This window comes from Urocampus carinirostris, chromosome 6, assembly GCF_059441175.1.
Source record: "Urocampus carinirostris isolate Australia breed hairy pipefish chromosome 6, RoL_Ucar_1.0, whole genome shotgun sequence".
Lineage (NCBI taxonomy): Eukaryota > Metazoa > Chordata > Actinopteri > Syngnathiformes > Syngnathidae > Urocampus > Urocampus carinirostris.
This window is the reverse complement of record NC_142354.1, coordinates 28,011,803-28,036,613: the sequence shown is the minus strand read 5'-3', so window position 1 is coordinate 28,036,613 and position 24,811 is coordinate 28,011,803. Positions and strand designations below refer to the sequence as shown.

At 38.6% G+C, this 24,811-nt stretch overlaps 1 protein-coding gene across 2 annotated transcripts in view; it reads left to right on the top strand.

The window, feature by feature from the left end:
* Window positions 1-24,114, top strand: part of inavab (innate immunity activator b) — a 42,379-nt gene extending 18,265 nt beyond the window's left edge. Inside the window, exons 3-11 of one of the 2 annotated variants that reach the window (XM_088338579.1) lie at window positions 494-605; window positions 7,938-8,071; window positions 10,862-10,984; window positions 11,065-11,296; window positions 15,297-15,350; window positions 15,423-15,705; window positions 16,832-16,978; window positions 18,447-19,152; window positions 19,890-24,114. In XM_088338579.1, coding sequence (XP_088194705.1) covers window positions 551-605; window positions 7,938-8,071; window positions 10,862-10,984; window positions 11,065-11,296; window positions 15,297-15,350; window positions 15,423-15,705; window positions 16,832-16,978; window positions 18,447-19,152; window positions 19,890-19,982 — 1,827 coding nt within the window. In that variant the 5' untranslated portion in view covers window positions 494-550 and the 3' untranslated portion in view covers window positions 19,983-24,114. The remainder of the gene's footprint in view (window positions 1-493; window positions 606-7,937; window positions 8,072-10,861; window positions 10,985-11,064; window positions 11,297-15,296; window positions 15,351-15,422; window positions 15,706-16,831; window positions 16,979-18,446; window positions 19,153-19,889) is intronic. The other variant, XM_088338580.1, reaches the window with a different exon arrangement.
* The last annotated feature ends 697 nt before the right edge of the window (window positions 24,115-24,811 follow it).

Here is a 24,811-nt window from a genome sequence, read left to right as displayed (position 1 = left end):
TTTCTTTCTTTCTCCAGGTGTGGTGTATTCCAAAAATGAATTTATGAATAAAAAGATTGAGCACTCTTTCACTGTAAGTTCTGTGCTCATGTTTGCCCCATTGATATTGATATTGTTCCTGGATAAGCCACGGCCCTTCGCACACGCTGCCTACTATTCGCCACTGGTGACATTCAACCAAATACGTGTGAGCATATGAACTAAACCCCTGATTTTTAGTATTTTATAGTTATAAGTACGACTCATGTGAGCATATACTCTAGGAGGAATATCAAGATATCAGGAGGGAGAAATTACATGCACTCGTATTCTGTGCTTGACGCAGCAACAAGAACAGTTGACTTACGGAATTTTATCAATACCACGTTAAGAGTATTTGTTACCGAGAAAAGTATACTAATTGCGTTACTTCAAACACTGGTCGGGAACCATCCCTTATTTTCTATATCCAACATGTCGACACTTTTGAAATTATTTGGAATGTTTTTCACAGGACATGACTATCACCAGCTGAGTTCAACAGAATTTGAACAGTGGAAACGAAACAACTATGGAAGGCAACGGTGAAATCAGCGATTCTGATAGTGGCATCATCCTTCACTCCGGTACTCACTCACTCGTTTGTTGCATTATTAATACTCTTTAATCCCCAAAGTTCATTTTCACATGTTCTTTTGCACTATATGCGCACTTTATCGATACTCCAAAACTGGTCATTAAATTAAGTAATGAAAAGAGCTTATTAACACATTGGTTGCATTTGGAAATCTTACATAAGACTATGGTTAACAAGAATAGGCACAATAGTCGATTAATTGTTGGAAATTGGCTCGGTTCACTGGAGTTGTTGATTTATCTTGTGTAAAAACAATCCTCGCAAAAAAACTCAAAAATGGGCTACGCTGCCAAGTGCCCATGGGCTCCTCCCTTTCCATTTCCATACATCTCATTTGCCGTACCGCTTATCCTCAGTAGGGTCGTGGGGGGCTGGAGCCCATCCCAGCAATCATTGGGCAGTGGGCAGGGGACACCCTGAACTGGTTGCCAGCCAATCGCAGGGCACACAGGGACAGACAACTCATTCGCTCATTCACACCTAGGGACAATTTGGACCGGCCAATTCACCTGAAATGCATGTCTTTGGAATGTGGGAGGAAACCGGAGTCCATTTCCATACATTTTTTCTTAATCGTTTACTCTTTATAAGGATTGTAGGGGTTCTGGATGGAGCCTTGGGCAGTAGGCGGGGTACGTTCTGATTTCTTTGTCAGCCAGCCAATAATAGTGCAAACAGAGTTGAACAACGAATAAATCCAATGTATTTTTTTTTTTTGCGTGTTAGGACTCACAGCACAGATAATAGTTTATCATAAACCGCACGTTTTTTTCCTATGTTTTGAAACATGTATACAAAGATGCAGCCACTTTATGGTTAAAGTAGAGTGTAAGCTCTTCTATTAACCTAGCCCTGCTAACCCTAGGGCATAAGCCTACTTTGTATAAAATTCAAATAGCCATAGCAACAATAAATAAACTGAATGTATAATGTTTAAAATAACTAAGAATACCTGCAAATGTTTGCACACACAAAGGAATATAATTTGTTAGGGAAATTGGATTATGTCACAAAACGTCTGCTCTATGGCTTGTACGGATCCTGACAAACATTTATGGGTGGCTGGAAACATGCCTGTCCCACACCACTAACAGACTGACCACCAGAGGGTGTATCTAAATACACAAAGAGACATTAGCATTTTGTGTCTCGTTAATGCCATGGTGTTGCCTTGCTACTGCGACGTTAGTTACTGTTTAAAAAATTTAGTATGCTACTAAAACCTTGCAAAATATTTCCGTGTACCATCTTTCTTGGCAAATTCTACAATGTGGGTAGATGCTGTTTATAGTCCTTTACGGATTGTTTATGTACAAATGTTTTTCCTTTGCAAAAGTAATGGTTAAAGCTTATAATCATATGCAACTTATAGTCCACTGTTTTACTTTTTATTTAGTCTCCCAGCACTGTCTCAAACAGTTTTCTATTTATTCTTCAGTATTCCCTCAGCATAAGTGTTTGCAGTGATGTCTCAGCCAATCGCACTTGTGCTTGTCTTAGGCTGACGTTTTTTAATTGTTTTATTTGCACTCTTGACCATTCAAAAGCTTCATAACTCATTGCTGTTTAGGGCTGGGCTGATTATCGATCAAACTAAAGATGAAATAATATCCCTTTGTGAAAGTTTAAATAAATGTAATCAATCAAAAATGTTCACTGTGGATCTTTTAGTTTGGCTCTGGTTTTAGACTCAATGCAGGTCTACCTATTGCTCTGCCCTTGCTTCCAAAATGACTTTGTCCTTTGACCCACAAAATTGCACAAACCTCTTCTATGCAGGTAATGCAAATTTGCCTAAAAGGCTGTGATTGTGTACCTTTGTTTGCTATTGTGAAATTTAGTTCCTTAGATGTTCAGTGGAGTGGTTCAATCTTAAACTCTATTTTCGACAAGTCAGGATTTAAATGTTTTAGCTTTGTTTTCACTATTGCACACTGATTACTTCTGTCTGGTGTGACATTCTTCTGGCTGTAATTTACCTCGTGGCACTTGCTCAATCCGATGACAAAGAATGCCTCCCTCAGCAATGGCTATTTGTCTCTTAAGGAATAGGAATGCTCTACTCCTATTGTCACATTGCCACACTTCTTTCCTGTTAACACATCAGATGTTTGTCAGTACCTGCAGGGATTCTGTTAATAATCTCTGAAGGTATGCAGTCCTCAACGCATTATTTTTCAAGGCACTCCCTCGGCCTGGATACTAATCCTATTGTTATTAGTCTCCAGGACGACAGACAGCACTAGCCTAACACTCACTAGTTGTTTCTTGTTAATATTGTCATACTGTTTTATTGTTACGTTTAACAATTGACAAAACATGTTCTTTTTACTTCTTCGATAATCCTCTTTTTGTTAAAAGTACTCTGGGCTCCAGTGTGGAATCTCAAATATTTAAATTTTCTGTCCTCTGGTCAATTACCTTGAGTCTTTTTACTTTTTTATTTTGGAGTGCAGAAGTTAGTTAATCTTCTGTGTAGTATTACACCTTTTTTCTGCCAATGATTCCAAATCTCCAATAAAATATTGACAAAAATTACTTAGTATGTTACTAAATAATGATTTGACTTTGAAATATACTTTTATTGCTTATTTTTTTCTCCCTTTCACTCCATCATTGAGCTCATTGCTTGGACAGAGGGCTGCACGCTCTAATGGATTCGGTTTTGAACACATTTGGTAGCTACAGCAAAACTCGAGGCTTCCTCCTACTTAACTACTGTATTTTCATGAACATAAAAGTCTCAGATTTTCTTCAAATTGTGCAGCGGGCCCTGCGTGTGATGTAAAGCAGCGAATGTAGCTGAGGTCAATGCTCAATTCCGATTTTTAGGTGAAATCGGGTGTTTTTGTGAGATTTTACATTTCTAAATGTGTCTTCTTTGTATCTCCTGCTCGAACGCCACCATGTTCGCTTGGGCAGAAGAAGACACGTGATGTCACGCGCAATGCATTGTTTGCGGAAGTACTCATGGATTCTAACGCAGTAGTGTATCTAGCAATTTGAAAGTTATTGTGCTAGCAGAGGCTAAACAGGGTTGCCGATACTTAAAAGACCGACAACCAATCTCAGTTTGGCACCCGCTGTGTTTTTAAATACGAACACATGTATACTTCTCTGTGTTGTCGTGAGGCGGCCGCAACAGAGGGCACCTGCGCCATTATGTGCGATAAGCCCTGTGTATGTGTTAAATGACGAAATAGAAACGACTACGGAGACTGGGTCTTTTAACACTGTGAACCCTTTGGCCGTGAAAATACTGTAACTGTTTTTTTGGAAGAATTCATTAAGAGCTAAGCAATAAACAAATCTATAATTATCTAACTAATAAGATCAAACATACACGAGAAGAAAGTTGGAATTTTTAAAAAATATTTTTCAAGAAATTCAAAAAGAGTGATATTTTGAGTACAAACCCAACTATGTAATTACAAATATAGATTGAAAGTAAGGGTGTCCCAATACAAACTTCCAATATGATACTGATATCGCAACCTGATATATAATATGTTAACAAAGAATGTTAACATATGTTTAAGAGAAAAAATCCACATCTGTTTGGTTAGTGTTTTGTATAAATATTTTGTGACGTTACAACAATTTAATGTTGGTCTCCAGGAAGCGATAAAATCCCATAGTAACTCATGAGAAATTAAGAAATGGTGGTGAGCAAACTATGGACATTTTGACAAATAATGGCAGAAAGATCTGACAACAAGATAGTTACCATTTTCATGGACCAAATCGCTAGTAATTATGCTACCAAGGAAAGGAAACCTTCAACTATGCTCCAACTACAGAACCATCATTCTCATAAGACAAGCATGTAAAGTTATGCTAAACAGAACAGATTTTTAATCAGCAATCTATGTGAGAAGATTCAACAACAGCAGAGAAACCTCTAATACGTTTTGTTGAATTCAAGAAGGCATTTTACAGAATATGGCAAGACGCTTTATGGGCCACCATGCGGAGGTAAAACATAGGCCAGAAATTCGTACAGACCATTGAACAACTGTATGCAAATGACAACAGTGCGGTACGTATCAATTGTACCATTGGAGCGTAGTTTCGAACCACTGTCCGTGTGAGACGAGGCTGCATTCTTTCACCAACTTTATGTAACATCTTCCTGGAGAGGATCATTTCCGAAGCTTTGGAGCAACATGAAAGTATAGTCAATATTAAGGGACACAACATCACCAAGTCCGTTTTGCTGATGATATTGCTGGATTGGCAGGAGACGAACAGGAACTTGGAGATCAGGTCAAAGCATCAACCCAGTATGGGATAGAAATCAGCTCAGAAAAACAAAAGTAACAACCAAAAATACCAACATTTTGACCAAGATTTGCAGAAAGATCTGGCTAAAAGTACATTGGCCATCTTCATGGACAAAATCGCTAGTGATTATGCTACCAAAGAAAGGAAACTTTTAACTTTGCTCCAACTACAAAACCATCGGTCTCATCAGCCATACAAGTTAAGTAATGCTAAAGGTCCTATTAAACAGACTGAAACAACAAGCTGAAAACATCCTAGTTGAAAAACAGGAAGGTTTCGGGAAGGGTAGGAGCACCACAGGACAGATTTTTAATCCGCGCATCTTATGTGAGAAGTTTCAACAACACCAGAGAAACCGCTATCACGTTTTTGTTCATTTCAACAAGATGTTTGACAAAGTATGGCAAGCTGCTTTATGGACCACTACGCAGAATTACAACATGGACCATAAGCTAGTTCAGACCATTAAACAACTGTATGCCAATGCTAACAGTGCAGTACTGATTAATGGTACAATTGGAGCGTGGTTTTAAACCACATTCATTGTGAGCCAGGTTTTTTCTCTCCAACTTCATTCAACATCTTCCTGGAGAGGATCATGCTCTTAGGCAACTTAAAGGTACAGTCATTATTGGGGGACACAACATCACTAACCTCCGTTTTGATGATGATATTGCCAGATTGAAAGGAGATGAACAGGAATTTTGGGATTTGGTCAATCGCCTGGACAAAGTATAAAGCCATACTGGCTTGGAAATCAGCACAGAAAAAACTAAAGTAATGACCAACAATCCCCAAGGTTTAACCACAAACATCACCATAAACCCCTCGAGAGCTAGAACTGGTCACCAAATTTAAATATCTAGAAATATCTAGGAGCTGTCATATCAGAAGAGAGGTCAAAACCAGAAATCGTGGCCAAGATAGCTCAAACCACAGCCGCACTTGCGAGACAAACCAATCTGGGGGGACAGGAACATAGCAGTCAATGCAAAGATCAGATTCATGCAAGCGCTGGGTCTTTCTATCTTCCTGTACGCTTCCTAGACATGTACTCTCACAGCAAAACTGGAAAAGGAAATTCAGGCCATGGAGATGCGATGCTAAAGTAACCTTCTTGGCATCAGCTACTTAGCCCATGTGATAAACGAAACGGTGCACAACAGCATCAGAGGGTCCCTACCACAAACTGTTGTCAACTGTGCACTGACGGAAGCTTCATTGATATGATCACGTCACAAGATCATCAGGACTGGCCAAGAAAATTCTCCAGCGCATAGTCCAAGAGCGCAGGAGGAGAAGAAGCAAACTGGGCCGACGACATTAAGGAATTGACTGGTGCCAATTTTGCTACGACCCTAAAACATGCCAAGAACCATCAACATTAGAGAAAGCTGTCCAGAGTTGCGTCCTCGTTGGTGTGCCGACAACCCATGCGGTTAAGGGATCCGTCATGTTACTATATTTCTATTTAGCATAGCTCTAAATCAGGGTTGTGCAAATATTTGGAGTCCAGGCTGGATTTAAAAAGAACTATGCAAAAGAGGCCTATTGAAATGTTCTCATATCCTTGCTGCTATTTCAAAAAGATGTATCAATTCTCTGGCTTGTTTTTTTATGTACTTTTTTGCAAATTCCATTCAGGCAATTTAAAAAAAAAAAGGCCAAAATTAGTGTCTTGGATCCGTGGCTGCAGTCCAATCCCCCTTCTCAACAGTTGGCAGCGTCATGCCATGTTCGATTCTCCCTACAAACTCCTTAGTCCAGGTGCTCCCAGTCGACCAATTAGCCAACCTCTACTAAAAATACTCCAGGCTCCCACCTTACGTTGCTAATTGTTTTTCAATACTGCTCAAGACGGTCTCTCGCTAATATGACAAGCTTCTCTTTCCAAGACTTTCTTTAGTTCCCTAATTCACCAGCCATGTTTTTAAAGCTACTCCCAAATATTTTTCTAGACCTTTGCCACCCTAAGACTACCTTCACAAGTTTTTCCTCCCAAGTCTGCCATCCTTGACAGTCTCCTTCCTGTCCCAAGACCTTCCTCTCCAACCATCTTCTTAAAATACTCCCAAATCCCCTTTTTAAGATTCTCGCCACCCCCAAGAACCCCTCTCAAGTTCCCTACTCCGGCAGTCCTGGTTCCACAGTCCCTTCTCTACAGTGAAATTATTTTTGTTTTGTTGTGTTTTTTGATAAATGCTCCATGTTGGGGTTAGATCACATCACTCTTTTACGTCTCCTTGTGTCCTGCATTTGCGTCTATTCAGCATCACATGACAAGGTCTTTTTAGAATTGTAGCAACAATATGGACTTAGGAATAAACAAACCTATAGATATTTAGAAGTACATGTTATATTTTACTTTTTGTCTATGAATAAACCATTTAATCAAATTGGTTTTGAAAACTCGGAATTAAAGCAAGGTAATAAATGATGTCCCTGTTTAAAGCATTATATTTGATAATATGCATTGAAAACGTCAAACTACAGTAGCCTAGAAGGTTGGTTTTTTTTTTTTCATTAAATTTGATAATCTTGATTCAAAAAAATATACTGATAAAATAGCAAGTTACAAGAAAGTAGCCATCTAGTTAAATGTTGGGGACACTGGAGACAGGAGTGGCACAACATCAATGCATTTTCATTAGCAATACTTTTTTGTTTTACCATTTTGTACATATTATCGTTATATTTAAAACATTCTCGTTTGGCGGGTGGAAAGAAAAGGCCAGACATGCCACCTCATGTGCGCTAAGAAGTGACGGTACTGCTCGTTTTATTTGGTATTCTGTTTGGCTTTCAATCTCACAAATTATTTCCTTTTTCTGTCCTTTTCTCATTAATTTCATTTTTGGTTCCAAATATTTAGTATTTTGTACATTCTGATGTTTCCCTTAATATTAAAGCCTTTTTCGAGAAGTAAAAATACAAATTATTTACATGTATTGGTATTTTTTCATTTGATCTAACATTTAATTCTTTGCTTTTTTTATTTGTTGAGTTTTTTGTTTTTATTCTTTCACTTTTTTCGCAGGCTCAGACAGCCCGACATCGCACACAAAAGATGCGAGCACGCACACGAGAGCCATGAAGCTTAAGCATCAGGCACTCCAGGATCGACTCGAGCTTTGCGTCCTGGAGCTGAAAAAACTCTGCATTCGTGAAGCGGTGAGTAAATTGCATTTATAATTGTGTTCCTTGACCCTAAGCATATTCTTCTTTTGAAACTGTTAAGTCGTTTAGCAGTTAATAGATCATTGTTGAAGGTGTTATTCCGTCATTCTGGACTTTTGCCGTACCAGTCGTCATTTTTTTGACCTGAATGGGTTCAATTTGGGATGATTGCTAAGGTACATGAGTTTTTTTCACGGGGTGGTTTGGAAAATGTTGCTGGTCTTTTGTTTTTGGAGTTTAAGCTTATACTCATTTTTTTTCAGACTAGCTTTACTTTCATTTCAGTGTTTTTTGAACTCCCACTCGTCCACATGACAAGAAGAAGCTGGCAGTCTTTAAGAGTTGCCATCGTAAACACTCTGAAAACCACCATTCTTCATTGAGCGGGATTAAAGAGATTTTGGGAGGAAAAAAAATATATGAGAGGTTAAACCTTTGGAAAGTATGAATCACCCACTAAATATAATCCTTTATAGAAGAAAAGGCCAATCTGTTGTGCCTTTTGGCCTTTTGACACCATGATAACCACATCTAAGGAGTTTGGTGTCTTGAATTTCATGACAATACTATTCAACATTTAAGGAGTTTTGTTATATCTTTAATCTACTTCATTGTGATGGGCCAATGCCGCAAACGATTTGATAGACTGATTTTTGTTTTGTTTTTAATTCCTATCACATAGATATCTTCAAAGATATTCTATTAGAGGGGTGGGGAACAAGTTTGACACAAAGAGCCGAAATTTTTAACTGGGATCAAAGAGCCACACCAAGCACTGACCTGCCACATATAAAACATTATTTTCCATGACACAGTCCTCTCCTTTTAATACAACAAGTATTCTTGTTGTGTCAAGGAAAGTGTCCACACTCAATACACACACAAAAAAAATAAACATGAAACAAGGCTACGAGCCACAGTATATAGAAAATATGATGAGGCAAAGAGCCGCTTTCTTATTGGACAAGAGTCGCATGTGGCTCTATAGCCACGTGTTCGCCATCCCTGTTCTATTAGGTTTAAAATATTTTCCCCTTTATTTCACTATTTATTATTTTAGTGGCATTTCCAGTTCACTGGATCCAGCCACTCTGATTCAAGAGTGGGATTTTAGCAAATTTCTTAACTAATTTTGAAACTGCGCTATAGTCAGACTACGACTGAAACTAACAATTATTTTTTAATCTGTAAAACGAAACACATGATGATACCGACCGATTAAAACCATCACCTAAAAGCATTTCTGCATCATTAGACATTCCTTGTTGCGATCAGTCTTTTTTTCACCACAAAATTCCTATTTAAAGATAAACAGACTTTTACAATTGTTTTAGCCTCTGACCTTTTGATTGACACCACTTTCAGCCAATATCAGGCGTTTTTTTCACGGTCCACAGTCCACATTAGCTTTTAAGGGCCTGTATTGATAAAACAAATATTGCCTCCTTTAGCTACGGATATCTTTAGCCAGTAGTAACCGATTTTAAATGATGATTGAAACATTAGCTAGCCAATTAAATCCTGAAAAGATTGATACAGCAGACTTACACTTCAAATTAGACCCCGTAATAAACGCGCGTAACGCCACTTGTTATTCTTTTTACGCACCATTATTACGCACAAGTGTGCACAATCATTATTAACTTCTAGGAAGAGAAGTCAAACGTTTACAACTCTTTCAAAATGTCTGGAAAAAATGGCCAAAGTAAAATACACAGTTGCAGGTTTAATAGCTGTAAACTGGTCGTCTCCAAGATGCCACTTTTGGAAACACCTAGACCTACCCTTAGAAAAATGTTGAAAATGCCATTAGTTTTTCAGATCGTGATCAAATTTGACTAGGTACCAGGTGAGGCTCCAAGCTATTGTCTCACCTATTTTCCAGCCAAGATAACCATGATACACTCATCTGCAGGCTAAAATTAAAACCTTATATTTCTGTGTGTTCTAACTAGGATTACTCACTGTTAGTAACGCTTGCAGTGATTGTTATTTTAGTTTGGGACAAAACTTTAGTCAGTTACCTTTCAAAAAAGACCAAAACTTTCCACAATCTCCAAACAGTTCAAGAACAGCATTTAATTTACTTTGAGTACGTCTTGGATTGGGATATTAGGCGAATTGTACAGGAATTTTAAGGGGTTAACACAAAAGCAAATGCTATCTCAAAAATGTTCTGTTAAAAGTCTTAAAATCTGGTTATTTGGAGAATTTTGTAATCTAAAAGCTATCTAAAACATTAATCAATAGTAAGTAAAATTGGCGGTCAATTTGACACTTGATTAGACGTTGCATCGCTAAATCCGATGTAAGAGCTTTTGCCAAAGTGTTCATTGTTTTTCGCCAACATTTGGGCTGGGCTCTCATGTTAGGACACGTTTAGGTGACCTAATCAGCACCCGCTTTACAACTCAAGTCATCACTGTGGCAAAATACAGAGTTGTCTGCAGGTGACGCAAAAGGTGATTTGTTCTTACAAGGGATGAAATCATAAAGTGTGTATCAACGTCATGTGTTTGGTCTGTTTTGGTCTGGATGGCTGATGCGAGAAATGAATTTGCTGAGTTGTGCAACAGAATTCCAGAAAGTATATGTCTCAACCTGTGAGATGAGGGGGAGATATTTGTAATGGTTTAATTTAAAACTCACATCTAAGAGTCACATTACATTGGAGCTGCTGTTCATACTAATAATTCCATACACAAAATACTGTAAATAAGATTCTTACTCTGGTTTAGATATTTTTTTCGGAATATTGATTTTCCATTTCATTTTTTTGATAAGGAGTTGACAGGCCGGCTCTCGGGAGATTATCCTTTGCTGCCTGGAGAAAAGCCTCCACAGATCCGGAGACGCATAGGAGCTGCTTTTAAGCTTGATGAGCAGAGCATCCCTCGGGGAGTAGAGGTAAAAGCACACACAGATTGAATAAGTGTCGGTCTATCTTTTAAGCTCTTTTGAACTGTTTTCCCTCTCTGTCTTTGCAGGAGTCAGCCCTAAATCTTGTGGATGCTGAGTTGGCCCTTCAGTTTAAGATCTATGAGGCGGCGCGAAAGCTTTGCGAGGAGGACCACCTGAGCAAGGCAGTTCGGAAGAGTCGTTTGGAGCAGTCTAGGCGAGAGGAGAAGAAACTCAAGCAGCTGCAAGAGACCGCTTTCCAGCTGAGGTTGGAGCATGGACGATCTTCACCACTTCCTGCTTTTAATATTCCACAACAAGGTAAGTTTGAGCTTCTCTAAGGCAAAACCACCCCGGTACGGTAGACTTGCGGGATACGATATTATTGTCTTCTGAGGTGGGCAATTGCAGAGTGAAACCTATGTAATTAGTCTATACCTTCCATACCCCGGTAACATTAAAATGACACAGTGGAATATAATAGGTACTGCCAACTTTGCCACGACCCAAAAACAGGCCAGGAACCATTAGCAGTGGAAAAAGCTGTCCAGAGTTGCGTCCTTAGTGGTGCGCCGACAACCCAGGCGGTTAAGTAAACCATGAACCTAAATGTAATACAAGGTTATAAATAAATGGTATGTATAGGGCTTTACCAGTAACTGAGGAGATTCAAAGCGCTTTAAAATACATTTTACACTTTACCCATTCATGCGTTTGAATAAATAAACGTGTAAAGGGAAAATCAAATTTCATTTATCTTTGCTGTGACCTGATTTGAGTTGTTTGAGAAGAGTAGCGTGCGGATGCAGAAGGGAGAGGAGACAGTGGATTAAAAATGAAACATATTTTAAAACCTCCTCTTACAAGGATTGTCATGCCCTTAGAATATTTCCTTAATTTAATAGCCTTTTTATTCCAAATAGTCCTAATCACCGATTGGTTACAGCCATACCACTTAGCAATGGTAGAGATTAGTATTCCTTCTTTGTATTTAATAATTAAAAACTTGATTTCCTTGGTTATGATGTTTTTGCTTATCACTTTAGCATCAGTGCAAGCACTTGCACCCATAACAAATAAATACTGTACAAGATAATACAGTATTGTATCACCGACTCGCAGAAGCATTTCTGAAGTTAATTTAAAATGAAAAATACGTTGTGGGAGGGAATTCACCCATTACCGTATTAGCATTTTCGATGACCCGATATACAAACCAATAGCAAAGCAGCAACACACCAGCATCTTATTTGACATATTTTCTTAATAATTATTATACATTATAAAGTTACAATAGAACAATTGCTTAGCGAAATAAATTTAAAAAGAGATTGACAATATTAATGAAAATATTTATTTATAATAGCTATAACATGTTTTAAATCACATAAAATAAATGGTCTGCGGTAGTGATGGCAAAATAAGGCCTCCTAAAGCAGTGAAGCCCTGCACGGAAATGCTAAACACACACACACACACACACACACACACACACACGTGAGGGCTTCAATATGAATCATTTCCTCAATTGCACCATCATGTGGACAGAATAATGTATAATATGCTTAGTGCATGCAATAAAATATGGGGCGTAAATCGTTCTCTAAATACAATATATCTTAAGGTCCTTCTAAAAAAAAATTGCATTTTGTGATGAAATGTATTCTTTTCCAAAGTATATTGATAAAAAATAGTCTTTCATAAATGGTAAAACTCGGTTAATCCGAATTAAAATGGACCAGGAAAATTATCCGAGTGTCCGGATTCCCAGACTTTCTGACCTCAAAATGATGTTTAGTAGAAGATAACTGAATTACTCATCTGGTTTCGATTGAACATGAATTCGCGTGTTTATAGTCACATAGATTAAATGACAATTTTACTGGTAAGAACAGGAGTCTGAGGCGGAGTAATAAATGTCGGAGCAAACGGGAGCTTTATTGGTATAGCTCTTGAAAACAGGACACAATAACAATAGCACGTTGCTATATCTCTAGCCGGAAGAAGGGACAACACAACTTCCTAACCTGTACCACTGGAACTCTACTGTACTCAACAACAGTGTTCCGTCCGTGAATTATGTAAACCCACTACTAATATTATTAATGAAACATGCATACCGCATTTTTTTAAAATAGGTGATAATGTTTGAGGTTTCATGTTAAAATAAGCCACGATCTTTAATTTTTCTTCTAATGTCCGGTCCTCTTTACTCCTTTTCTTCACTGACGCCATGATGTGACACTCAGCGTAGTCTCCTTCAGTGTCATTTTGCACACATGGACTACAACTTGAATCGTAGCACAATGAGGTAGTCAGTGATAAGCGGGTAGACGTCCCACGAAGACAAACAAATAGGGAATTTGTTTGTCTATGGACCAAAGGATGGCATACACTTTCCGGGAAAGTTGCGTCATCCAGCCCCCTCCGGGAAGACGTCAAAGACTGGAAGTCGACTTGGAATGCGACTCTAGAATAGACATGGAAAAATGCATAGGAATGGATAAAAATGATTAGGATTTTGATCTCGAATAGCCAAAGATTGGGATTAAAAAATCTGTAATATGCATGAATTCTTTGTGGGAAATACATTAGAAATCATCCGGACGAAACTTTTTATCCAGATTTCACTAAGATCCGGATAAACCGAATCCAGATTAACCGAATCCGGATTAACCGAGTTTACTGTATTTTAGATTAAAAAAAATAATAATATCAACTATTTTGGCATGTGCCTCATGGAAACACAAAATTCGTATCTCAAGAAATGCATATCATGAAAAGTTGCTCTAAACAAGTTACTGACCTAATCGTCTGAGTAAACGAGTTAACTCCACTCACCGTCAAATGATTCCTGAGGCTGTTAAAGAACTCCCAGTTTGACTGCTGACTTTACTGCTGTCCAGAAGGCCACCATCGACACCTTCGAGCAAGAGGGTAAGACACAAAAAGCAATCTCTGAGCAAATAAGCTGTTCCCAAAGTGCTGTTTCGAAGCACCTCGGCGGGAATTCTGTGGGAAAAGTCTAGCAGAAAGAGCTGCACAACCAAAATAGGTGACCGGATCCTGAGGAAAACTATGGAGAACGGCTGATTCCAGACCTTGCGGGACCAGAGGAAGCAGTGGACTGAGTGTGGAGTAGAAGCATCCAGAGCGACGGTGCACAGGTGTGTGCAAGAAATGGGCCACTGGTGCTGCATTCCCCATGTCAAGACATTTTTGAACGAAAAACAGCGGCAGAAACGGCTGACCTGGGCGACAGAGAAGCAACACTGGACTGATGCCTAGAGGAGCAAAGCACTTTTTTTTCTAGATGGAAGCAAATTTTGCATGTCCTTCGGAAATGAAGGCGTCAGAGTCTGGAGGAAGACTGGGGAAAAGGAAATGGCAAAATGCTTGAAGTCCAGTGTCAAGTACTCACAGTCAGTGACGGCTTGGGCCCCCATATCAGCTGCTGGTGTTTGGTGCGCTGGGTTTTATCAAGGGCAGGGTCAATGCAGCTTGCTATCAGAAGATTTTGGAGCACTTCACGCTTCCATCTGCTTCCAAAAGCTTTATGAAGATGAAGACTTCATTTTTTAAACACGACCTGGCACCTGTTCACAGTGCCAAAACCACTAGTAAATGGTTTACTGACCTAGTGTTACTGTGCTCAATTAGCCTGGCAACTCCCCTGACCTAAATCTGTGGGATAATGAAGAACACCTTTACTAAAAAAACTTTTTTTATTGATCGGACGAGATGGGAATTTTTGTTCTTTCCTTACTTTTTTGCCAAAATCATCAATGTTAAAATACTAAAAGGCTTGAACTACTTCAGTTGTGTATAATGAATCTTAAACATATTGAAGTCTAATGTTAATCAGTACATAGCAGAAAATAATGAACTTTATCACAAAAAGATAATTTATTTTAGAAGGACCTTTATATTGTACAGGGATTTCAATATTAATTGTTCTGTGTTACTTTGTTTTTGTGCTTATGCTTATTTTAGGATTTAATTTTCAATAAAATAAACTTAAAATTGATAATGTCATCCACCTTTTCATATCCTTTAGTGCATTTTAACTTTTACTAGAAAAACAATGTAAAGACATATTGTTGAATAACAAAACAATAAAGTAAAATGATCTGCCAGTAGAACAAAACATTTTTAATTGTTTTTTTCTTGCGCTGTTGCCCAATGCCCACAATGTCATTCGTTCATGCCAATAAATACACATAGAAGACATCATTGTAGTCTGGGAATTCAACAAAAAAACTAACAAAATCATGCAGAAAGTCACAAGAGTAATAAAAATATATTTTATCTTTTATGTCAGATCTGGCTGTGTCTGACGACAGCTCTTTGTCTGATTCAGTGGTTCAAGATGAAGGTAATGCACAAAGAGTACAAATCGCAATCTATGCATATGTTTATTGCTTAAATGTTTAATTTTTCTCATCAGAAGCACATACTGAGTCTTCAAAACCGTCCTCAGGAGGAACTGATTTATCGCAGCCTCTCACTACATCCCAACTAGACGGCTCTTACCGATCACCGTCCTTGGGTCCACAAAACCTGCAAATGACACCTAGATCGTCCCCTCATCCCAGCTTGGATTCTTCCATGAGTTTTACCTCCAGCCCTGTATACGACCCACCTCCTATTCAGCATTCACCGTGGTCAGAGACGAGCCTTGACCAACCGTACCAGAAAACCAAGAAATCACGTTCTTCTGGCAAAGCCAGGTATGATGACCATGGGAACATGTAAATTGACTAAACTGTAAGGTCCATAAAAGGACAGTGTAGTGTGTATGATCTGACCATTAGATGTCGGTGTATGGTTTAGTTCATCTGAAAATTAGTTCTAAATAGCACAAGGATGAATACAAACTAAACTGACTCAAAGTGAAAAAAAGGCATCATTTTTTGACTCTTTTTGAGGATTTTGTGTGTCCGTAGCGGCAAGATAGATAGATACTTTATTCATCCCCGCAGGGAAATTCACAAGATGGTAAATTATGTCAGCTCCTTTTAGGTAGTCTCATGTTATCTAAATTAAACGCATGTTTCTCTACTTATAGGTACTGTTTATTCGTGTATAACACACATTTTTTACCTAAAAAAGAACTAAAAGTTTTGGTGCACTTTTTACGGTAGTATATATCAATCGAAAAATATCGCTGACCTCAATCGCAAAACATCGGAGGCAACGGGAATCGAATTCAATTTGCTGCGGTTGGAGCGCCAAATACTAAGCACTCGGTTAAAAGTGATATGGAAAACACACGGAAAAGGCACTACATTTTATCTCATTATCAAACTATTCACATTCACAGTACCAAAGATTGTGTTAGAGATCTGAGAAAACAGAATGGTGTACTGAAAGATATAAGTAAACACAAAAAAGCATGACCCTTGTGCATCTAATGATGATCCAACATTAAAGAACATAAAATAAATACATTGTAGTTTACGTTGTCAAAAAATTATTTTAATCATTGACGCACATATTTGTCACTTGCAACGCTTAGTTTGAGCATAGAAAAAAGTGAAAAAAAAATTGATACTGATTTTGCATCAAAAATGGGGGGTGCACGTTATACATAAGTGCAAGTTAGACACAAATGATTACCGCATTTAAAAATGCTGATTTATATGATAGTTCATGTATTTTTGCCTTTTCAAATCAATTCTGGGTTTGTTTTTGTTTTTTTTCATATAATCCGGTGCGCCTTATGTAAGGAAAATATATGACAAAAGACTATTTTGGGTGTGTGCTCCTCATAACCCGGTGCGCCTAATAGTGCAGAAGATACGGTATATTAGTATATATTTTGGAAGACGAAATATGATGTGAATTTTTTTCCAGTCCAGCCAAAACCGAGTTACTACCACCGCTGGAGGCTTGCTTGGTAGCTCTACCACAGCAAGTGTCCCATTTGAAACTAAGCCGAACAAAGTCTAATAGCACACCTTCTACGCCAGAGACTCGTGTGCACCGGCAGCTCTCTCTCAGGTACAAAATTTGATTACTGTAAAATAAATACAGCCAATAATGATTTATTTTTTTTGTGTGTGCAAAATGAGACTAATGAAGTGTTTTCTCCTAAATCTTTGCTATGATTAATATGACCTTGTACTTCAATTGATTATTCTTGAGAGTGAAATTGATGATTAAATAATAATGTGATTGCAGAAGTAAGAACAACATTTTCAACCCGGAATGTGGCTTTGACTACAAAAATTACACTGTGAAGTAAATTATGAACAATTCTACATACTAGTCACAAAACCTGTATAATTCTAATGCAAAGAAAAATGGAAAAGCTTACTAAAACATCTAGACTTGCCTTAAAAAGTAATCCGAGGCACTTCAATACGTGAGTTTGAGTGTTTTTTTAAAAATTGTTAATACAAACACATCGCCCGGTTATAAGAGGTTTAAGTCAACCACATTTTGAGGTGTTAACCTGGATACAAGGTAAAAAGATAAGTTGAAACAACTGATTACTCGATAACAAATTGTTTATCAAATTACTGGCCCAATATTTTCATAACTGATTAATTCTAAAACATGTGGACCAAAATTCTCAAAATCAATAGCATTTCAGCTTCTTAACAATATACAACAGCCTATTTCTATTGTTCTCAGTGATGGATCATTATCTTTGTGCTGAACAAAAATCTAATATTTTTCTTGCATTGCGACTAAATCTCGTAATGAATTTCATTTACTGAGCATCATTTTTGTAATCTCTGTATGGATAATTGCTTTAGATTTATTTGGTATAGACTTGAATTCATTGGTTACCGAGTCAGTCAGCTGGTGGTGCTCAAGATCCCCACCGGAATTAGTCCCTGAAGTACAGTGTAATTTTTCTCTAAAGGAAGCACTCCTCAAAACATATTGTATTTAAGCTTTACATTATTAATTTTGCAGTTCATGTAAATTTACGATTGATCAATCCAAGGGAAAAATATAGACACACAAATAAATAATGCAGCGTGGTTTGATTGATTCCTCAAGATGGCACTCTTTGTTTAAAGATTTCGCGCAAATATAGAGGACTTATACCTGTTGACGCGTTTCAAAATAAAGCCTGATTTTAATAGGCCAGATGTAATTTGGCCACGCAACTAAATGAATCTCAGGCATGAATCATAACGGCATACATACACACCCAATAATTAATCTTTTGATTACAAAAGAACACTTTGTGGGTTCAAAACTTGATTATACAGTAGGCTAATCTGGTCACTACGTGTATAGCTGAAGGGAATGTCTGACCGTGAGCTCTGGTGTAGCGTGCTCTTGTGTGCAAAAGGAAAGGTCTTGTGAATTAATTGTGGGTTCTTACTTGTTTGTAGCAGGGGAGTACCCTACATCCTACCGGTTATATTCATAACTAATAAAGTAATCCGGTTATAAACCTGATTTAGTTTGTGCTTGGTTCAAACTAATTTTACAATTTTTTTACGTACAGGATATCCAACCCTGAATCCCCACTCAGCCAGGGAAAGGACCGCGGTCGCACCAGAAGTGCAAGAAGGCGACTGACTGATTACGGCAAAACGCCTTCGGAAGCCCTTCCGCTCATTTTTACTGACGTCAACCATGCAGGCTCCGAGGACAGCAACTCAGAGCACTCGTTTGCATCTTATAGCAGCTCCCCCTGTCAGGATCTGACTTGCGATTTGCCCAAACACTACCAGGCTGCCTCCCCACTCTCTGTTCCATTCGGACCTCAACTTGCCTCCAATGCTGAGTTTTACCAGAGTCCCGGACACCAGGCCAACCCTGATGTCCAAAAAACCTATTACAATGAAGACGTGGTCTACTCACCATATGTGGATATGCCTTGGAGCTATTACACCCATCGATCTCCTTGCCCCACCCCCAGCAGATATGATTTCCGTTATATTGATGTTCCTGTGCCCGGGCAGAGAACACCGAGGCATGTGGCCCCAGGTAGCAGAAACTCCCCTACCCCGGCACAATGGGACCATCCACAGTACCGCTCCAATTGCCTCCCACGGCACATAGTGAACGAACAACTAACATCGTGGCACCGGCGCAATCAGCTCCGAGCACCAAGATCGCGCTCCCTTGACAGGCAGGGAGCGGTCAGGGTAAAAAACTTGGCGGCGTTGGAGGCAATCCGGCTACAAAATCACAAGTGCCCAGAGCAGGTGGGGAAAACTTTTTTATTGGTTAATGGTAATCCCAAATTCCCAAATGTTGAATGTGAGGAAATAATACATGTTTTTTTCATCTATATATGTACTATATTTAAGACAGCCTTTCTCGTCTTTAACATCATGAGCTGTGACGTCATCAGAGGAACACCAGCACCCTAGCAAGCCAGTCGCCATATTGTTTTACGTGCTAATTAGTCAAATAGGTTACAAGTGTTTGAGGCTTAGTTTTGGTAGATTTTGTTAAGAAAGGCTAGGCGTTGTGTCGCAGGTGGATGCAGGCTAACTGGGATCAAACAACGAAAGGCGGCAACAGATACAGTGACAAACATGACGCGGGTTGGGATTACACAAACTTAAGTGACACACAAATCTGTTGTTAACGCCAGGCTAGCCGATCAAAAAACCTGCGGTGAGAATCCAGGTTAACTGGGAACCAACGACCAAAAGGGGCAATGGTTATGGCTCTAAATGCAAAGACGGCCAGGAATAAACAAACCAAGGAACACTGCAATGATGTCACAGCTCTAGAACAAACAAGCTAGCTTGGTCAACTTTTAGCCTACATTTTTAGAGTCCCCTTGCATGTGGTGTATTTTGCAACTTATTTGCTCAATTAAGGGAAGGAACTCAAGTTTTATTAATTGATGATTTAAAAACCTGTTCGGAAACACCTATAATATCTGCACATTTTATTTTTCACACCAATTAACTTTGTGTGTTGCTTGCAGGCTGTCCAAAGAAGAGCTCTCCAATTACCTGTGGATGATTCTCAAGGACATTGGGTTGTAGACAATGGCACTCACTATATGAGTCAAGTGTGACACTGTGAGAAAAAAAGTGAGGACTGATTAAAGAGTTTTTTTGTTTTTTTTTGCTCAATCTTAGCAGGTGGAATTTGAGCAGGGGTCACCAATGTGGTGCCCACGGACTCCAAGAAGCTCTCTAAGAACACCTGAATAGTCCGCAGCCTGGTTCTGAAAATAACAATAAGAATGGATAGTGATGTCACGTGCATCCCCAAATGTAGAGTCAACATATCGAATGGGTCCACCATACGCAGTTTGATATTGTCACTGGTCTACACTAATTTTGGATGTTTAAATGAAAGAGGAACGTGTAAGGAGTTGTTTTTTTTACTTTTCCATTTATTTGTAAGTAGTGTTACTTGGTGAGTGGAGGCCAGAGTGAGAACCTCACATGCAATGCGCCCGAGTTGGCGTGCTCCATAAACCCTAGGTAGAAATTTTGAGCCGTTTCAGGTCTAAATGAGCTCCAAAAAAGCCCTGAGTGTCCCTGAAAGCCTGGCCAAAAAGAGTGTACCCCTATCCGGTGAGTGAAGTGCAGAGATAGGCATCGCATTAACACAATGCAACCCCGGGATGGCCCGGGCACGCTAAAACGCCTCGCCGATGATGGTGCCCCGCTTACCTTATTCAAACCCTAACCCCTACACCACATGCTTTTCTTTAGCGCTTTTCTATCCTGTTTGTACACCAGTGAACATTTGTTGTCGTAACCTAGCCTGCAACATTTCAGCCAAATTAGATTTGATCGCCATATTTCGATTGTCAATCACAACAATGATGAGGTAAACTTACACCCATCCGATATGGCCGCTTTACTCTGATTGCCCGGATATCTATTATGTCATAGGGACTATCAATTGTCTTTGTAGCATCCCTTTGATACCTAAAGAGGGTCTCAACTAATGCATAAAGTGTCTTTAAGTTTGGTCGCAGCAAAATCCTTGTTTTCACTATATCACTGCAAAAACTCTGGGTCAGGTTATGCAAACGTAAAACAAACAAGTCGCCATACAGTCTTCACAGTACAATATTCATGTTATGTGAATCTATATTAAAACATCAAACTAGTGTTCATTCATTTAAAGTGTTCCATGCACACTGATACAAAGTAACAATGTTAGAATGAAACAATGTTACGACAAAACAAAGACAAACATACCTCACTGCACTCACCAAGGATTCTTAAATGTTTAGTAATCATTTTTTTCTGTTGTTAAAACGGGCCTCTTTATGAACAAAAGTGAATCAGGAGTTAAAGTGAAACACTTTACAGGCCTCCCTTCTGTGGAGCTACGGTGGCCTTTATCCCACCAAACTCTTTACAAGATTCCCATACATACAACTTCACATACTTACCTTTTTAAAGCGTTACGTTACATTAACGTGTCCGAAGACGCCAATTCATCTTTATTTCTTGTGAGTCCACTTCACTTGACTGTTTAGCCCAATCTGTGATCTACACTGCTTGCCACACGCAGAACAAGTGATGACATTGACTTGGGGTATGGCTGTGGCACTGGCTTCATGTCTCCTTGAATGTTTCCTGGTCCATTGGTCACCTCAGTCTTTCTATAGTTTCTATATTCCTTGTTAGAGGAGTTGCCACCAAAGGGTGCGTTGAGCTGCAGCATTTTCCAGCTCGATTGGGTTGAGGCCACATTTTTTCATGACAGTCTTCACCTGGTCTGTAGAGCGTTGTGATGGCTAAAATTTAGCTGGCCATAAAGAACTTTACGCAGAAGGAGCTCTTCTGGCATCCCGACTACATGGCCTAGCCAGCGAAATTGGTGCTGGGTGACAACAGCCTTTACACCGGTCCTGTTGGTTTTTAAGAATATTTGAGTGTGAGGGACTCTGTCCATCCAGGTTATCCCAAAGATGCATTGTTAGCACTTGATATGGAAGGCCTCAAGCATCCAGATATGGAGCCTGCATAAGGGTCCATGCTTTGCAGCTGTAGAGGAGGGTTGTTATAACCAGCCAGATAAACCACAATGTCTGTGTGGAGTCTAAGATCTTCGTTTTGAAAGATTCACCTCCTAAGTCTGCCAAAAGATACCGATACCTGTTTGATCCATTACTGTATCTCTCTCTAATGGTGTGCTCCGCTCGTCTTTGTCTCACTAGACGTACCCTAAAGGTAGTGGGGCAGTGGCTAGTCAGTGCCAAGGCGTTTCCACTATGTGGGCCTATGCAGCTGACTTCTAGGGATCACTGCAGCTCCGGAATCCTCTGTCAATTACCCTGGAGGCCTGGCAGGAGTCTTTTTGATGGAGAGGCTGTGTACTGGCAGGAGAAGATCCACACACAGAGTAGCTTCCCCCTTCACAACTATGAGCTAACATGCGGCAGCAAGCAGCAAACTAAGTGACAGTTGCAAGCTGGTGGCAAGTAAACATACATCTTTCCTCTAGTTATTGCACTACTGCACTAGACTCATCACAACACCCTGTGTCCATAGCCACCCTAACACCACTTAAAAAAAGGCATCTACAACCTGCTAAATTGATTTTCAATCAGAAATGCATATCAAACTGGTAGCTCTTTACACAAAAAGGTAGCTCTCAGTTTCAAAAAGGTTGGAGACCCCTGACTTAAAACATCAATAGTTAGGATATTATTGTTTTGTCATGATCATGAATTCATAAAACAAGTACTGACAGGGTCCAGTTACTTTTCATCACTATTACCTTCATGTGTTTTTGACCCAGAGTCAATGTTAGCTAATTGTATGAAGAACGTGAACCACCACTGTAAAATAATGTCAAGTCAAGTCAAATGCATTTATATAGTCCTTAATCACAAAAATGTCTCAAAAGGACTGCACAGGATTACAATGACACAATTAACTGATCTTAAACCAACATGCGGGCAAGGAACAACTCAAAACCTCAGCGTGAGGAAAAAGAGAAACATTGAGAAGGGCCCTCACAAGTGGTATCCCCCTTCCAGGATGACCAAGGTGAATTACATTGTAATTAATTGTCAATGTAAATTAGTGACAGGACCAAGTCCGTGTTGAACCGTTTTGTTTGCTGGATAAGCCACATAACCATGTTAAATAGATAGAAGTTTTGTTTACTACTACTAATGACTTAATTACAACTTAACTAGAGGTGCAAAAATTAACCAATTTATCAACAAACTTTTTTTTAATAATTCATCTTTTAAGATAGGTCCCTCTAGAATTTCAGGTTCTCAAGAGTAAATATTAGGGATGCGTGAGTAACTATGGATACTAAGCTATCGGTAAAGGGCTGATACCATGTTTTAAGGTATTTGTACTCGCCATGGTTATCAATGCAGTTATTGATTAAACTGCGCATGTCTCGTACGATCAGAAAATAGTCATCCACAGCATAAAAGATTTTTGAAATTGAACATTTTGTGTCTTCCTCAAAATACATTTTAAAACCAAATGAAAGTGACTAGTAGGAGAAAAAAAAAACATTTTCATATACATTTATGGAAAACAGTCTCCTCTGGATGAAGTATAGAGGACTTTTTGGGGGGGGAGATTTTACTGAAATTAGTAAGTGATTGCTAATGTTATGAGCACGATTATCTGCTTGTTAACATCTTTGGTAAACATTTGCCAGTTTTTATTGTCCAACTTGACTTTAACCAGAGGTTAAAGTTTAACCATTGGCAGCTTTAATTATAACGAATTTATTTTCTGCATCGTATTTTTGAAACCAAGTTCTGTTTTTGAATACAGGGATTTGAATTTTAAAAAACTGATAAGGCTCATCGACAAATTAAATATTGAAAAAATGTTGGTTGAATTTCTAGTTGTTCCTGGGCTGTATTTACATGCCCATTTAGTCTCACATGATCTCAGATTACAATTGACCAAACTTGGGTTATGTCTGCCACCATATCACAAAATATCATTCAACCCTCCCTCAGTATTATCTTTTAATTCACCATCGGGAATGGACAAGTCAGACTTGAAATGCTGCAAAAGTTTTTGAATGCAGTAAACGTGTGTATAAAGGTGACTACAATCATTTTTTCTTTTTTGCATTTTTTTACAGTTGTATTATTTTTGTATTTAAGTGTTTTAGATGCTTTAAAATTGAAAATGTTGTCTCGTGTTCTTGCATAACAATGCTTTCCTGTGGAATAAAGACATTTTACTACTGTATTTCTGTGTGCTTTAATTCAACAGCTTTTTGCTTTCCTTTCAAGCAAGCCTATAGGATTGTTGTAAATTTAAAATGTATTAACTACAAATACTGAGTATTATAGAGAAACTTTCGTTTATGTACTACTTTCCTTGCTTTAAAGATTTTATTAGGGGAGGTAAGCTGTTCAAACATAAACTTTGCTTGATGTTCCCCAGTAAACAATGGTGCGTCCCTTCCTTTCCCCAACAATTCTGTGAAAAAAAGGAGTTGTTGAAGTTTTGGTCGGATTAGAATCAGGCTTAGAACTGACTTCATCTTATGAGCTAAAAATTAAAGTTGCTTGTCTTATTTTGTGTTTTTTATTTAGACATATAAGGTGATAGACCTAACAAGCATTTGTTTATGTGTTTATTATTATTTTTTTTATTGTACTAACAACTTTGCCTTTCTGAACAAGTAGATGCATGTGTATGCACAAATAAGATTGAATAGAAATATTTTTGTATTATTATATTATTTATTCCCCTGAGTTAATTATTTGATAACTTGTTGAAGTACATTGAAACATATTTGTTCGAATGTGCCAACATTCATGTATTCGAGATCTCCGTAGTCCTTAAGACTGCTAATCGCTTGTTTTCTACAGTTATATGTGCGTGATAACTTGGGGCGGATCAAATGAAGTTCAAAGGTATAGCATTTTCAGACCAATGC